At 35.9% G+C, this 17367-nt stretch overlaps 1 protein-coding gene across 1 annotated transcript; it reads left to right on the top strand.

The window, feature by feature from the left end:
• The first annotated feature begins 6854 nt into the window (after window positions 1-6854).
• kcna1b (potassium voltage-gated channel, shaker-related subfamily, member 1b) lies at window positions 6855-12334 on the top strand. The gene is made up of 2 exons (XM_058774368.1): window positions 6855-7011; window positions 7917-12334. Exon 2 carries the CDS (start codon window positions 8094-8096, stop codon window positions 9573-9575), a length of 1482 nt encoding a protein of 493 aa, XP_058630351.1. The 5' UTR covers window positions 6855-7011; window positions 7917-8093; the 3' UTR covers window positions 9576-12334.
• The last annotated feature ends 5033 nt before the right edge of the window (window positions 12335-17367 follow it).

Here is a 17367-nt window from a genome sequence, read left to right as displayed (position 1 = left end):
CAGGCAAAATGTTGCACAGTTTAGTACCGTATGTGTCTGTTGTTTGTTCATAGTAAGCAATAATGCATGATAAATCGAATGAATACAATGACCGAAGTATCATTGTTGCTTTGCACATGATGTTAACTGGTAGTTCATGTAAATATATTTCTTTACTAGTGCCTTATATCATTTATATCATATCATCAGTGAACGAAACTGAAGTTGCTATCCATTCTAGATCATAAATATTGAGGTTATGATGTCACTGATTCCTTTTTTAACATGAATGTATTGCACTCAAAATCTTCCTGGGATTGTAATATTCTTCATATATGCTCATGTAACATCCTTTGTTTGTAAAGGACTGATCCCCGTGTTTCAACTTTTCAGCAATGCCCAGTATAAAGACTCACATCAACATTTTGGCATTTGTGCAACAGAAAATAATCCCTTCATTCATAAACTCTTTGGTGTTTAAAGAAATATATGGGTTCAGTACAAGTTAAACTCAGTTGACAGCACTTGTGGCATAATGTTGATTACCACACACAACTTATTCTGGGTTACGGCACTTATAAACAAGGCCTATCCATAACTGTTAAAAAACTCACTGTTTCAATAGTACAGGCATGATTTTATTCAGTTATATTCAATTCTGCAATGTAGACATTAAACCCTACAACAATAAAAATTACAAGCACAACTTTACAGTAATACATGTTTTAACAGAAGAATTAGTGTCAGTGTTTTCTTTAAAATTAACTTTTGTTTTTTGCTTTTAAATCTTACAAAAATGGTCCCCATTCACATCCATTAAAAAAAAAAAAAAAAAAGGATAATAAACATCATGCCACAAATTCTGTTGATTAAGTTTAACTTGTACTGAATTCAGAATTTTCCTTTAAATCAATACATTCAATGACATAACTAGTTTTCAGGAGCTTGCAGAATAGACATAAACTAAAACGGTAACAGAATGCATTAGCATAAACCCACATGGCAATGATGAAATCTTGTTCAGTTCACCTGAAATTAGAGCCAGATGGAGAAAAAACCCCAAAACAAAACACTGTGCTAAACAGTAGCTACTTAACCAATTATTCTGTTTATGCTGAAAGCGAGAATGCTGCACGATGCAACGCAGTCGCAACCAATCAGAACATATTTGATGTTTATTTGAAAACAGAATTTTCAGTAACGTTTCATTGTGGGTGGGTATACCCTGCATAATGCCGAACAAATAAAAAACAAGCAGAGATAGTGAAGATGACGTGTCGAGTCTGATTAGGACATGATGTTGAGCTACAAACGCATCCGATCGTCCATTGTCTGTTTTCATACTGCATGTGTGTGTGTGTGTGTGTGTGTGTGTAGTACAGCTGGTGTCTATCTGAAGAGCCTTAGCACTTTGTTAACACTGTACAAAGGTGTCTGATGTGTCCAGTATGATGTGTATGAGTAGTTCTTGTACTAACTATTGTCTGCTGTCATGTTCTTCCTGCTTCTGTATTGAATCATTAGCCATTTATCGTGCAAAATACATCAGCGAGTTTGCTAAAATGTCCAGTAATGTCCTCTGTCTAGTCTTTTTACCCAGCAGGGTAATGAATTAAGTGTCTATGATGTAAATGTATGGTATACAGTAATTTTGATGTTGTGATAGAGAGTATGTTGTATACCTGAGGTATCTATCTATCTATCTATCTATATATTTGAATCATAACCGTACAGAATGTATGCAATAAATCTCTTTGAATACTATTTTTGTCTGATCTCCTACATTTAATCAAGTCATCTTTACAGCACTTTATACAAAATAGATTGCGTCAAGGCACCTTCACAGTGATAAACAGAAAATAGCAGAATCAATTATGGAAAATCAAATGAGACAATTGAGATTCCGCTGTAAAGCAGCTCTAAAAGACAATAGTCTCAATATTTTCAGTTCAGTGTTGGTTCTCTTTAGATCAATAAAAGTGTGAAGTTAATCAATCAGCTATAAGTAGCTCTACAAAAGGCATTTACTGGACTTTAACTTGTATACAGAACATTCTTATGGCATTTACTATACTTCATATGCTGTGTTCCATTTAAATCAGAATTCTCAGCTTCCTATTTGGAAAGGTGCAATAGATGGCATTCAGATTTCATCAAGACACAATTATATGTACGCAAATATGGCAGCAGTTATATAGATATATATGTGTAAATATGACATTAAGGAAGATTGACACAGTTGATGAACTTAAACTGTAGAAATGGTAAAATGGTTCACCATTGTCTCTGGACCCCAGCCTGGTTCCATCCGGACATTGCCATCTAATTGGTAACCCCTGGTATAGACAAGTAGGGCATGACTGTACTACATTTGACCTTTAATGGTACACACCACATTAATTATGTTTTCTTTGTATTTTGTGAAAATTTCAATTGTCAGTCAAGTCAAGTCACCTTTATTTATATAGCACTTTTAACAATACAGATTGTGTCAAAGCAACTTTAAAACATATAGTGTGTGTCACATAGTGTGTCAATAATGTAAAAGGACAAGATTAAACACTCAGTTTTCAGTTAAAGGCATTTCATTACTGAATTTGTTTAAGTGAGGGAAATGAAAACCACAGGAAGTTGCACTGAATTCAAGAAACTTCTGCTCACCAACTGAACCAGAATTTACTCTAAGCGGTAATGACTGTAACATGTTACAGAATAAAGGCTGGAATACACTACACAGTTTCCCCCAAAATGTTTGTCTGGAGGAGTCAATACACTAGTTGTTGAAAGTCAGAGCTAGTCTGCAGATTTTGTGCAAATATGTCTGAATATGTTCACCTTGGTCCGTTTAGAGTGTATACATTATGTGGCTCATTATATAGACCCAGAATTACTGTCAACATGAATTACTTATTAAAAAGCACTTTTCAAATACTTGAATACTTGACAAATCAAATACTTGATTTGACAGAAAATCAATACAGAATTTTTACATGAATTTGGTGGTTGAGTCTTTTATTCAGTTCTACTTAATTCTGCCTTCAGGTTCTGCTGCAAAGTTCATTCTTTTGAGCTTGGATTCACAATCACAGTCAGAATAAATTGAATGTATAGGGCAATTTCATATTTCTTTTTAATTTTTAAACTTTTTAGACCTAGTAAGAGAACAAAAGCCTCCTGGCTTACCAGGCTGTATCTATATTTCGGCATATTTGTGCAGCCACAGAGTCAATGCTGAAATAAAACCATTAATAATTATAATGAATTGTAACCAATACAAATGTGCTTCTAAAATAAATGAACTAAATGAATCCTTCTAATGCTACAGTTTCTTAAAAAAATACAAATAATGTAATCACTATCACCACATGGAATTGTACTGGACAAATATGATTGTTTTCAAACAGGTTTCCTGAACACTTCCCTTACATGACACTGGTTGAAGACAGATAGATTCCACCCTATACAGATTTGAACTAGTTACTATGTCCAGCTGGTCAGTTATCCTTAACAGACCGAGATGAGTAAAAATGCATGAGGAAGTATTTAAAAAAGTGAACTGATAAAATATGAAAACAGATATGTTTGTGTTAACAGGACTTTAAAAATTCCATGGGAACCCAGGAGACACAAGAGCTAAAAATAAACCCTATGACAACATTTTTAAATTCTCTTGTGAAGTCAAATGTGTATGCTCATCTTAGCAGCCTCTGGGTTGGAAACTGATTTGAATACGTTGTAGAAAAAGAGATACATGATGTGTCTTGTGTGTTTAATGCAGAATGGTGCAGTGCAGTAAATCTGGCCGATGTGCGCTTCATGATGCAATCATCACATACACACACAAATGCACATAACCAATGAATGCACACACACATCTGTCAGTTTTACTCCATTTCCATTGGTTATGGTGTGACACACAGCTAATAATAGCACCCAACGGTCTGACCCAACAGTCCCTAGGGCTCCAGCGTTCGTCTTGAAGGGCACCGCGTGAGTCTCCTGCTCATCTTCATTGCTACGGCTCTTTTAAATAGAGCACAAGTGTTATATAACGGCCCAGTGCATTCATGAATGAGAGTGGAGGAGGGGTGCTACATTCATACTGTAAGACTGCACCTCTCTTCAGCTGTCGTTCTGCTGAAATGAATGCGGAGAAGCTAAACACTGCTTGCAGATCTTATTCATGTGAAGGGATCTGTGGGAATTTGCGAACATGACCTATAACAGTGATTCCTCAAGAGCGTTCGCAAAAATGTGATCACCCTTTCCAAATGAAATGAGCTCTGCGGAGGATCCTTGAAATGAAATGAGGAACGGGGCTGTCAGAGACGTGTAGTACACTAGCGACTGTTGCTAGGCAAAATCAGAGTCCACATCAGCAGGTTTAGCACACGAGAAATGCTCAGAGGAATTTGTTTTATGTAGGCTAACATTCTATAGCAAGAGGAGCATTCCTGATTCTAAGTTCTAAGTTCAATTACGTTCCTTTTTTAAAAACTAAATCTGTAGCTGAAGTAGTTTTTGATTGGTGGGGGCATTGGGTAGGATTTAGAGTATCAGGTTGAACCCTGTAAAAACATGTTGTACTTTATGAAAGGTTATGTAACACACTGATAATAGATTTATGATTCTTTAAGGAAGCATGTCAGATAACAGAGGAATGAGTTTCATGTTGGGGTATTCTTTAATGCAGTGTGAAAGTGCTTTTTACAATACAAACTGGTCCAAAGCAATATCAAGAACTTGTTTCACATGTAACCGCAAATTCAAAAGAAATTAGAAAAAAAAAAAAAAAACGTTTTGCAAAAAATGTTTTTGATAAGTTAAAATTCTTAAAATGATCTGCATTACAGTGTGTGTGTATATATATATATATATATATATATATATATATAAATGTGTGTGTGTGTGTGGTTTACGGGGACACAAATTTGTTTAATTACATGGGTATGACAGAGGTATTGGTGGTTTATGAGGACACTGCCTATGTCCCCGTAATTCAAAAGGCTTAAAAAACATACTAAATGGTGTTTTTTTTTTTTAATCTAAAATTGCACAAAGTTTCCTGTAAGGGGGTAGGGTTAGGTGTAGGGTTGGTGTAGGGCAATAGCACATATAGTTTGTACAGTATGAAAACCATTATGCCTATGGAGAGTCCCTGTAAACCACAAATACCAACATGTGTGTGTGTGTGTATACTGTAATACTGTTTTGAAAAATGATATAAATGATATGATGCCCATAAATCCCTTAAAGATAGATCCTTTATGAAAATATTGAACTTCTTATTACTTAGTAATAAGTCATTTATGGCTTATAAATGTTGACTTTAACATCCTCCAACATTTTTAAAAGTGTTATATAAGTAGAAATTAAATAGATAAAGTGAACATAATTATAGAAGGTCCTGACAACAGTTACAACAAAATCTTCTGCCACTGTGCCATGCATAATGCCACACCAGCATGGAAACATTTAAAACAGTGTTGTTGTTGTTTTTGTGTGTGTAATTTCTTCCAGGACCTCTATACACTGCCATTTTACTTTTTTTGACTCCTTAACTAATTCCCTTTGTCTTATTTAATTTTTTTCCCTTTGGACCTTTCAATGGATTTTTAATTTATTTATTTATTTTTTTTGAAGATTTAAATTAATTATTTTTGTCAAATATTTCAACACAAGAATACCAAATTTAAAAAAAAAAAAAACCCCACCAATTTTAATCTTATCTTTACATAATACAGTTTCATAATAGCAAATGATATCAACAGAAATTACTGAAATAAAATGAAGATAAATCTTCTTTTGTCCTATATGTGTGAGGTTTGTGTTTGTGTTCTGTAGTGATAGCAGCAGCATGCAGACCTGTTTTCCCTCCTCCTCTCCTCACTCTTTTACTAACTCCTGGTTGCCATGGAGAACTGTGTTGATCTCTCGTACCAAGAGCAATTGCTCTGTCTGCTCAGGACTGGATGATATTCACAGAGCTACAGTCTTTACATTGTACATCTCAGTGATGCTTCGACCAAACAGATAACAGCATAACCTTAAAAAACAAAGTCCATTATCTATGAAAGGTCATCTTGATGTAACCTACTGCAGAAAACGATATCTCAAACATATTATCTTCATTATGATTTAAGTATCTCAGCTGGAGAAACACATGTGAAGAGAAGCCAAACAAAAATAGGCCCTGATTTGATTTATTGGACAATTTGTATGTAAATATGGGCAAAATAAGTAGCTCATGTTGCTAGCAAAGCCAAGGTCACATATTACAAAATTCAAGTGCAGTTGTTCTTCAGTTGTTCAGTTGTGCAGTGTAGTTCATTTGTACCTTTGTTGGTGGAACCATAGTATTGGTTTAATCATAGTATTATTATAAAATTGTTTATTTAGATTTTACCACATATAACACTTTTTAAGTGACTTGGCAAAATATTTTTTACAGTGTTCACTCAATGTGTAAATCTATTCTGTAAAACATTTTGCTAGATTTTAAAATGAAATTAACATTTTTATTCTAAATAAAATACCAAAAGTATAACCATTCGTTTCAAGGTTGCATGCAAATTAGTACATTATAATATTTAGCTATAGCATATACACGTTAATCTGTTTTAGGGCAAAATGAAGAAAAAGGAACACTGATGATAAAAAAATGAAATAGGAATTTCTCCTTCAGCTGTAGTGTCTCCCATCAGATGTGTGGAAAAGGACATTTGGCAACATGCTGGAGTCTGTCTGCATTGCGCATTACACATCCACTCACTCACTCACTCACTCACCCACTCTATCTCTCTCTCACCCTCCCTCTCTCTCTCTCTCTCTGCTTGTGTCTCTGCTGTTCTGCTGCACGGGTTTGAGGAGCACTGCAAGTTTGCTGTGGTCTGACGGCAGTAGGATGGTTATCGTGGATGTATTATATTCTTGCTGTATGAATGTGAGGCTATAATGTGAGATCTATCTTAATAACACACAGGAGGTTTTGCACAGATCTTTCCTGAACTGCTCCTCAATCTCACTGCCCACGTAAGTACAAAGACAGTCATTTTATAACATCCCCATTGCCATCATTTGGTTTCACTCTCATTATTTGCATTATAAATGCATGTTCATGCTGGCAAATAGTGTATCGATATCTGCTGAGAGCTAGAAAAATGAAATAAATCAAATAGATAAATAAATAAAAAAATTAAATTATTTATCATAATGATTATAATGATTGGTGCCTCAGAAACATACTGAAGGATTTTTTTTATTTATTAGATTTTTTTAACATTTAGAATTATATTACTATGTATTTATATTGATGTAAATGCATAATAATAATAATAATAATAACAACAATTTTACAGCACAATTAAGATACAACAGAACCTCAGCCAGTGGCATTTATGTTTTAACAGATATACTAAGAACATATATTCACTAGCTGGCTGACAAGAGGATATGTTCTGACTGCTTTCAGGACACTGCTTTCAAAGCTTGTAAATATAATTGAAAATCAATCCCTATTCAAATTCATTTTACCCTTATTCTTATTTGATCCTTAGAACTCTATTTGAGATCATTGAGCAATCTTAACAAGAACGTTACATGCAATTGTACTGGAATATCTTGCTAGTGGACTAGAAATTCACAGAGCAAGGGCACTGTAGACATTCACAGAGCAATGGAGTTTAAAATGTGATTTCATCTTACTGGCAATCGTGATAGTCCTGTTGGGAACTTTGTGTTCTTAAAGACCTAATTTTTGTTTTTGAATTCCAAAAGCAATATGATTCTAAATATATATTAGGATCCTTGGTTCCAGTAGAAATTGCATGTCTTATTGCATCCCTGTTGATTTGTGTGTGTGTGTAGGTAAGACATATTTCTTTTCCTTCATGGTATCTGAGGTATCTCATTACTCCCCTTATTTTCTGGATGACTAGGTGAGGACACAAAGTAGGTGCAGTGCTCCACTGGACATGGAGATGGTCAACGTTTGGTGGAAAATGAGGCTGGATGTCTTGTTGGGTCATTGACTATTGAAACTGCAGGGCGTTGGATGCGTACTCAACCCACCTGAACATCCGCTACCATCCAGTACTGCGAGTTTGATCTCCAGGATGACTGTGGTGGTTGCTGGAGATAATATGGACGAGACATCCTCCACTCTGCAGGGGAATCCACAGGACTCACAGTATTCCCCCGAGTGCTGCGAGCGAGTTGTTATCAACATCTCAGGGCTGCGCTTTGAGACACAACTCAAGACGCTTGCCCAGTTCCCCGACACACTATTGGGCAACCCCAAGAAAAGGATGCGCTACTTTGACCCTTTAAGGAACGAGTACTTCTTTGACAGAAACCGTCCGAGCTTTGATGCGATCCTCTACTACTACCAGTCAGGGGGAAGGTTAAGAAGACCCGTCAATGTACCTTTGGATATGTTCTCAGAGGAAATTAAGTTCTATGAGCTTGGAGAAGAAGCAATGGAAAAATTTCGCGAGGATGAGGGCTTTATTCGTGAGGAAGAGCGTCCCTTGCCAGAGAACGAGTTTCAGAGACAGATTTGGCTGCTATTTGAACATCCCGAGAGCTCAGGCCCTGCCAGAGGGATCGCGATAGTGTCTGTCATGGTTATTCTCATATCTATCGTGATATTTTGCTTGGAGACTTTACCAGAGTTGAAGGAGGATCCACACGGACGGCTCCAGGTGATAGGCAACAGCACGTTCTACTTCAAGCCAAATATTCTTACCGATCCGTTTTTTGTTGTGGAGACACTCTGCATCATCTGGTTTTCTTTTGAGTTGATTGTCCGTTTCTTCGCTTGCCCAAGTAAACCTGCCTTCTTCAAAAACATGATGAACACGATTGATGTGGTGTCCATCATTCCATATTTCATAACGCTCGGAACAGAGATGGCAGAGGACCCCGAGGGAGGAAAGGAGGCAAAGGGTGGAGGAGAGCAGGCCACATCTCTGGCCATTCTCAGGGTTATCCGCTTGGTCAGGGTGTTTCGGATATTTAAGCTGTCCAGACACTCCAAGGGGCTTCAGATCTTGGGCCAGACTTTGAAAGCCAGCATGCGCGAGCTGGGTCTTCTCATCTTTTTTCTTTTCATCGGCGTCATCTTGTTTTCCAGTGCAGTGTTTTTCGCTGAGGCTGAGGAAAAGGATTCCTTCTTCACAAGTATCCCAGACGCCTTCTGGTGGGCGGTGGTTTCGATGACAACCGTGGGGTATGGAGACATGTACCCCGTTACTATTGGGGGCAAGATAGTAGGCTCTCTATGTGCCATTGCCGGAGTGCTAACGATTGCGCTTCCAGTGCCTGTGATTGTGTCCAACTTTAACTATTTCTATCACAGAGAAACCGAAGGTGATGAACAGGCACAGCTCCTCACAGTGAGCAATCAGAACATCGCGTCTGATTCTAACTCCAGTCGTCGCAGCTCGTCTGTCGTCAGCAAGTCAGAATACATGGAGATTGACGACGACCTCAATAACAGCATTGATAATTTCCGTGAGGCGAACCTGCGAACTGGGAACTGCACAGTTGTGAATCAGAATTGTGTAAATAAGGGGAAGCGTCTCACAGATGTATAGATTTCCAATGTCGTTCTAGGCCATTATAGGACGCCCCGGGCTGTATATAGTGTACTCTATTCATATATCAGAGTGCTTTAACAAGGCCTCTGATAATGTGCTTTTTCATTGCGTATGTTTTATCTCAAGTCCACGAGAGTTGCTTTGATTCTGTCTGAAGAATGGTGGTCTAAAATCTGCCTATGGATACCAAATAATAAATAATTAAAAGACAGAATAACTATTATATGTACTTGGGTTAGAGTACTTGCATATATAAATGACTTTACATTTTGCAATGCACCTTATCCCAAAAAAATGATCAGTTATTCAGTGACTTTGCAAAAATAAGATCAGCATGAAGAACTAATACTTTCTTGTACCATATGTTGACCATTTGTCTATTTGCTCATTGTAGGTTATTGTAAACCATATACAAACTGAATGTTGATTAATTATGCAGATCATGGCATGTTTTATGAAACGTTGAGGTCTGTTTGATATGGTACTATGTATCCTGCTTTAATTAATACATGACATCAATACGAACTTTATCACGTATAGCCAAGCCGACAGTATAACTCTACTGAATTGCAACCACTGCCCACTAAAAGCACAACTTTTTTTAACATCTTTAAAAACAAAGTATTTAAAGTCAGTTCCAGGCAGTATTACATTTTAAAAGTATGACTTTATTTGTTAAAGCTTTTTATATGTACATATTCAGTTCTACGCTATCATAAGATCTCTTTATCTATATTAAATATAATAACTGTAATTATTATATTTAATTATATATTATACTTAACACAAATGCATATTTAATAATTATTATTTAAATGAATAATTTAATAGTGCCTTCAGTCCTCTAACTGGCATAGAGTGTCTCAACATGCAATAGTTACTGTAAAACATTTGCATATCTAATCACACATGATGTGTCGAGGGATATTCCAGGACCACTGGGGTTGAATTTCAGGAAGCGGTCCCTCAGCATCCTTGTACATACAATAGCAGTTCATCTCGCAGGATCAGGCATTGCTTTACAAAGAAATGTGAGACATGCAGTGTTTTTTTAATTTTTAATTTTATTATTTATTATTATTATTATAATTTTTTTTTAATTTTTTTTTTTTACATTTTTATGTATTCTTTTGTAATGGCTTTGTTTTATTCATTGGTTTCTTTGGATCTACCTCAGTGTGGTCATGCATAGTATGCTTGTGAATACAAACTTCATATCCTGTCAAATTATCCAGTCAAATTATGGGGAGTGTGGGAGGGGGTTTGGTGGGGGAAAGAGTATGCAATGGAGGTGAAACGATTTATTTCAAAATAAGAGTCCATAAAATTATAATTACAAAGTCCAGAAAGTGATGCTAAGCACAAGCGCTAATAGTGCTATATAATACGCACAGGTCTGCATCAGGGACTGCAACTGGTAGAAACTGCCATTACTTTTAATATCCGTAACAATGTGAGTTGAGATCTAAAAAGAACACCTTTAATTAGAGTGTAAGTTTTGTCTATCTAAACCTAATGCACTTTAATGAGAATTTATGTATTTATAGGTTTCACAACGAGAATGACTAAAAAAGCGAAAGGCAAAATAAAGAATCTAACAGCATTGTGTTGATTTGTCCATGTTAAGGATGTGTGTATATTTGCAGGACAGCATCTTAACCAGCATAGGTGTTTCGCAACCCTTTAATTCGTTCTTTAGGGCATTTATGATATTCACTTAAATAATAAACATCACAACGGTGGTGCTTTGCCAGCAAAATAAATAGCTGAGATTAAAGAAAATCTTTAAGAAAATATATTTTTACAAAGTGTTTATACAGTTATGTATAAAAGAAATACATACCAGAGTGATGTTTATTTATTATGACTATAGATGTCTACAGTTTGAGAAACACTTTTATATGAAATGAATTGAATACCATACAAAACAGTGGACCAAAAATACTAATTTATGTACGTTATAAAGATGGAAACAAAAATTTCAATGCTAAAAAAACAATTGTCAATATATTATGTTACAGCAAATTCTATATATCTGTAAAATAACCAGACATCTAATAACCAGGGTTCTGAATCATTATCATTATCACGTGTGGGGATTATCATGTGTATTTTCATCTGGGCTTCTAATGTTTTTAGCATCATTTTTTTTTTCTTTTGAAGATGAAAGAGTTTGATATAAGCGAGTGAATTGGAATGTATCTCTGTACATTTCTGTATTTTTTTATTTTTTAAAGGGCCTGGTTTTCATGTTGGGTTTATCACATGAGTGTTATGCCATAAATTCAACTAAAGCACTTTGATATTATGCATGCAGGCAGCTCTGGGCTTACGTTGCTCTGACATGAATCATGCAAATGCTGGGAAAAGCTTTTCTTTCCTTAAACAATCAAATAATTTAATTGTGATCAAAATGATCTAATACCCTTATTTCAGTTGTTTTTGGTGTTTGACCATTTTAATATGTGTTGACTATTCATGGAATGATAAGGTGTATTCTATGACATGACTCTATGACCATTTTAAGTCTTTTTTTTTTTTTCTTACAGTTTTTAAAGAATGTTTTTCTAAATTCATTTCAACTCAGTCTTTAGGATAAATAAGAAGCTGCAAGGATTCACATTGATAAATAAATCTAATTAAAATCCTCATCTTGTCTCATCAAGGACTTGTTATTTCTGTTCAATTTAAGCTCAACAGCTCACCCTATGAAAGCACATGAAACTGGAAATGGGGTCACAACAATTCAAAGGTCTTGTTCTTTGGAAAACAAACAAATAATTCATTAAAATAGCTATTAGGCTTTAGTCACATAGCAGCCATGACTCATGTTTTTAAATTTTTTATATAATTGAGTATCAATGCAATATTAATCATGAAGGAATGAGTTTTGTATTTAATATTTGCCACAAACCCTAAGAAAAAACAAGGCTGGAAAAGGAGCTTTACACGAATTTCTCATGTTGTCTCAGGGATTTTTGGAGTTGCATCCAAAATGGCATATTCAAATCTACTGCCTTCTTAGTGTATTTGATAACATGACAGTTATGTTTTATTTTCCCTACAGTTTATGTCTTAGTTCCCCCCAACACTTTAAAGAAACATATCTATAATGAATAGTGAGTTGTACAAGTGATGTTTGGTATATAGCACATAAATGTGAAAAATATCCTACTTTTGACATGAAGACAGACAATACTCATACAAAGACATGTGTACATTCTCTCTCTCTCTCTCTCACACACACACACATACACAATTTAACTTTAAAAACATTTAATTCATTATAAAATGATTACATACTTTTCAACAAATATTGATTAAATGATTATATGCTTATCCAAATAAAATGTCTTTACTGTACTGCAATTAGACATTTGGCATCATCATACCTTAATATAGTTATTCATTACGTTAAATCATCATAAGCAATACGAAAATGTAAAGACTAATAACTGTCGACTTATTATTTTGATCTTTAATAGCCATTGAAAGCGATCTGGTGTGCATTTTCCATTGAGGTATTTATGCATGCACATGGCTTGAGAAGCAGGAACGTTTGGCAGAGCCTTGAGCTCGGTGCATGTGAGGTTGGCGTGGGAGGGGAGAAGCAGGGAAAAATATACAGACCTGAAGAGACGGGGTGAGAGAGAGAGAGAGAGAGAGAGAGAGAGAGAATAAAAATGAGAGTGAAAAAAAGAAAGAGAGGTAGGCAGAAAAGAGTAGAGGGAGTGAAGAGCTAGTGATTCAGCCACAGCACGACGAAACTGGGGCCTGCACGCCTACAGGGGAGAACGAGCGTGTATGTTTGCGCACATATGACCAGAGACGCACAACCTAACGCAAACGCACTGACTAAAAGCTGCTGTGCTCTTTACCACAGGCATTCTGGGAGTTATTGTAGACTAGACTAAAAATAAGACGTCTTTTATGTCGACATATGCTCGCACATGGGGAAGCACAGCAGGAGGAGCACAAATACATGGCCGGCTTTACTTGTGAAATCACAGTGCTACAGAAAGTACCGTAATGATCTTTGTGACAGGATGCATCTATATAGCATCATTTTACACATAAATATGAAATATTTCCACAGACCTTCTTCCCACACGTTCCCAGGCACCCGTTCCATGGGTCATCCTCTCTTTCGCTTCACTACCCTTCCCTCTGGCAGCCCACTCGTAAGGCCTGTTGCGTAATGCCACCAGTCTGTTCAATTATTGAGAGGTCTTCCATTTCTCTATTGTTCGGGTGTAAATCAGTGAGCAGATCTTTGTGAAACCAAACCCTTGTGAATGGGCTTTGTCCTCCAAGCTCCCCCTTACCTAATCTAACCTGACAACAACTGGTGGACTGATTGATTGATTGATTGATCGAACCAATGTGCTGGCTTTGATTCAAGCAATGGAACTCTACTCGTCTCAGCCTACAGTATCCAAATACTGTTATCAGAGCTCACCTGGGCCAGACAACGAACATGTTAGGTCACAACCTAGAAAGATAAAACTTTTAATTATGTTACATTAAACATTGAAACTTGTGTTTTTACACATGGTTCCAATCACAGCTTTTAAGCGCAGATAGAGTCCATGAAGAACCACAAAGTCCACCAACAAGACCTCTACACTTGTACACACATAGCCTTCAATAGCTCATCAGGTTTCATTTTCCATGGCCTATGTTCATGTTATCACACTGGATCTACTGAGGGACAACATTATTTTCTAAAATGTGTTTTTTTTTATGTCTTAATGTGACTGATGAGAAAGTAAATCAGTATAAAAGTTCAAGATTTTTTTTTTCATTCATAGTCAGTCCTAGCCAAGTCATGTGAAGATGTGTTAAGCTGGTGTCCTGTTTCCACTTGGATTCATCAGGTAATAAAATATTCATATTCATTTAGAGAGCAATTGAACTTTCCTGCAACGCTCAAAGCCTTCAGTATTCTGAACTTTTGACCTCTCAGACCATTCAAATGTCCATGAAATTTGTATTTGGGAGGAGATGAGATATGGACCTTAGGATCATTTGGAGTCTACCATCATTTCTCTTTTTGAGTGTTATATTTTTTCTTGGATGGTGGCAGGGAGATGATCATGCTTGTTACATAGGTGTGACAGATTTGCTTTCTTCCAAGGAATCTGCCTACGCATAGTCATCTCAAAAACTTGATTTTCAAAATATTAATACTTTAATCCTGTAATGTTATGTTATTTTATCAAAAACAAACCTATAATGATTATTCCCCAAACATTAGAACTTAATTTTCATGTTTAAACTTTATTCTTGAAATCCTAAAATTATTTATTTGAACATGAAACGTAGCTGTGTATTCTGACAAAATGCATCTTTTGAAAGCAACATATAAAAATCAGTATTTCATATTTTTAAGATGCAGAAACGTGGTTTTACAAATGCTAGAAACGTGGCTTTCAAAAGAATGATTGCTATCAAAGAGCAAGACTTGACAGAGCAGCCATCTAACACATTAAGTGTTAGAGAGTATTCAAGGTCACTGCATGTGGAGGTTTTTGGTCCAATAATTAAAACCTCTGTTTTTCAGAATTTAATACTAAGAAATTACTTTTCATCCAATTTTTTTTATTTTTTATATCAACTAAGCATTCTATTAGTTTTGTGAAATGGTATGTTGCATCAGGCTATGAAGAAATATAGAGCTGAGTATCATCAGCATAACCATGCAAATTTTCACCATATTTTTAATGATATTTCCCAAGGGTAGCATGTACAGGGTGAAAAGCAACAGCCCTCGTACTGAGCCTTGTGGTACTTCATACTGATCTTCGATAGATGATGCCTCTTCATTTACTACTACAAACTGATGTCATTCATATAAGTAAGATTTAAACCCTGCCAATGTGATTCATCTAATGGCAACGTAATTTACGAGCCTATTCAAAAGAATGTTGAGGTCGACCGTTAGTGTCAAATGCAGCGCTAGAGAATCAACTACAATCTGATGATAAGAACGAGTATTTTTTAACTCTAGTAAGAGCAGTCTCAGGACTATGATACAGTAAATCCTGACTGGAAATCCTTGTACATACCATTTCTCTCTAAGAAGTAACATAGTTCTGAGGATACTGCCCTTTTCTAGTATTTTTGACAGAAAAGGGAGATTCAAGATGGATATGTAGTTAACTAATTCTGTTATATCTTCTTTTTTTTTTTTAATGAGAGTCTTAATAACAGCCAGCTTTGAAAGTTTTTGGGACATAAGCTATTGAAAATGATGAATTTATAATATTAAGAAAAATATTTCTGAAAGCACCTATAATATACTCTGAGTTTATACAGTTCTTCCTTTCCTATGGCAAAGAATGAATTGAATTGCTCCTGATGGGGTCTATAGTGCACTGTCTGATGCATTATTGTAGCAGACGTCTGCGTGGTTATAATTTTCTCTCTGATAGTATTGATCTTGTAAGTAAATATATTCGTAATGTCATTACTGATGTGCTGTTAGGGAGAGTCTGCACCAGTTGATGCTTTATTTTTCATTAATTTAGGCAATATATCAAATACAGTAAATGCCTAGAGTTGTGTTTGTTTTCTTCTTAATGAGTCAAAAAGTAAGTAGATCTAGCAGTTTTTAAGGCCTTTCTGTATAGAAAAAGTATCCTTCCATGCAATTCAAAATACCTCTAGTTTTGTTTTATTCCAAGTGTGCACCAGTTTCTGGGCTGCTTTTTTGAGGGTGCTAGTGTGCTTATTACACCAAGGCATCGAACTGTTCTCCAAAAACTTCTTTAAGTGTAAAGAAAAGAGAGAGTCCTGTTTTTGTTACAACATCAAGATATTCTGAGAAGTTGAGACAAATCAGGAAGTTTATTTACAAAACAATTTTTAGGGGTAGAAGTAATAGTTCTACCATACTTGTAAAGTGATTTTGTTACCTTGGCTAAATGTACATGAGAATAGATAATGATCTGAGAAGTCATCGCTCTGCTTCAGTATTTTAATGCCAACAACATCAATTCCATGTGACAATATTAAGTCTGTATGATTGCAACGATGAGTGGATCCTGACACGTGCTGTCTAACTCCAACAGGGTTTAGAATAAAGGCTAATCCCAATGCATCTCTTTATCTACATGGATATTAACATCACCAACAATTAAGACTTTATCTCCAGCCAGTAATATCTCAGATAGAAAATCATCAAATCCTTTGTTAAAGTCATATGGTCCCCTGATGGGTTGTATACAGTAGTCACTACAAATTACATTGAAATTTGTTACAATAGAAAATGTTATAAAAGCTTTAAAAGAGAGATACTGCAAATATTCTTATAAATTTTAGCAACAGACCCCCTTTACCTTTTGGACATGGCTCATGGAGTAATCATGGAGGGGGGGGGGGGTGCTTTTAGTCTGGTTTTAGTCATGTTTCTGTCAATCAGAGCACATCTAGGTTATGATCTGTGATCACATACAGGTTTAGCTCCTCAGTACTTGAGCGAGCTCTTATCACGCTATAGTCCTCCACGTCCGCTGCGTTCTCAAAACTCCGGCCGTTTGATAATACCTAGAATATCAAAATCGACTGCGGGCGGCAGATCCTATTCCTATTTAGCACCCAAACTCTGGAACAGTCTACCTAACACTGTTCGGGAGGCAGACACACTCTGTCAGTTTAAATCTAGATTAAAGACCCATCTCTTTAGCCTGGCTTACACATAACACATTAATACGCTTCTATTATTCAAATCCGTTAAAGGATTGTTAGGCTGCATTAATTAGATCAACCGGAACCGGGAACACTCCCC

The sequence above is a fragment of the Onychostoma macrolepis genome, chromosome 04 (assembly GCF_012432095.1).
Source record: "Onychostoma macrolepis isolate SWU-2019 chromosome 04, ASM1243209v1, whole genome shotgun sequence".
NCBI classification, from domain to species: Eukaryota; Metazoa; Chordata; class Actinopteri; order Cypriniformes; family Cyprinidae; genus Onychostoma; species Onychostoma macrolepis.
The sequence above is the reverse complement of the archived record's forward strand: the minus strand, read 5'-3'. Positions and strand labels throughout refer to the sequence as shown.

What these genes read in the sequence shown, in the direction of transcription:
- kcna1b (XM_058774368.1), top strand. Translation starts at nt 8,094, where the DNA reads ATGACTGTGGTGGTTGCTGGAGATAATATGGACGAGACATCCTCCACT.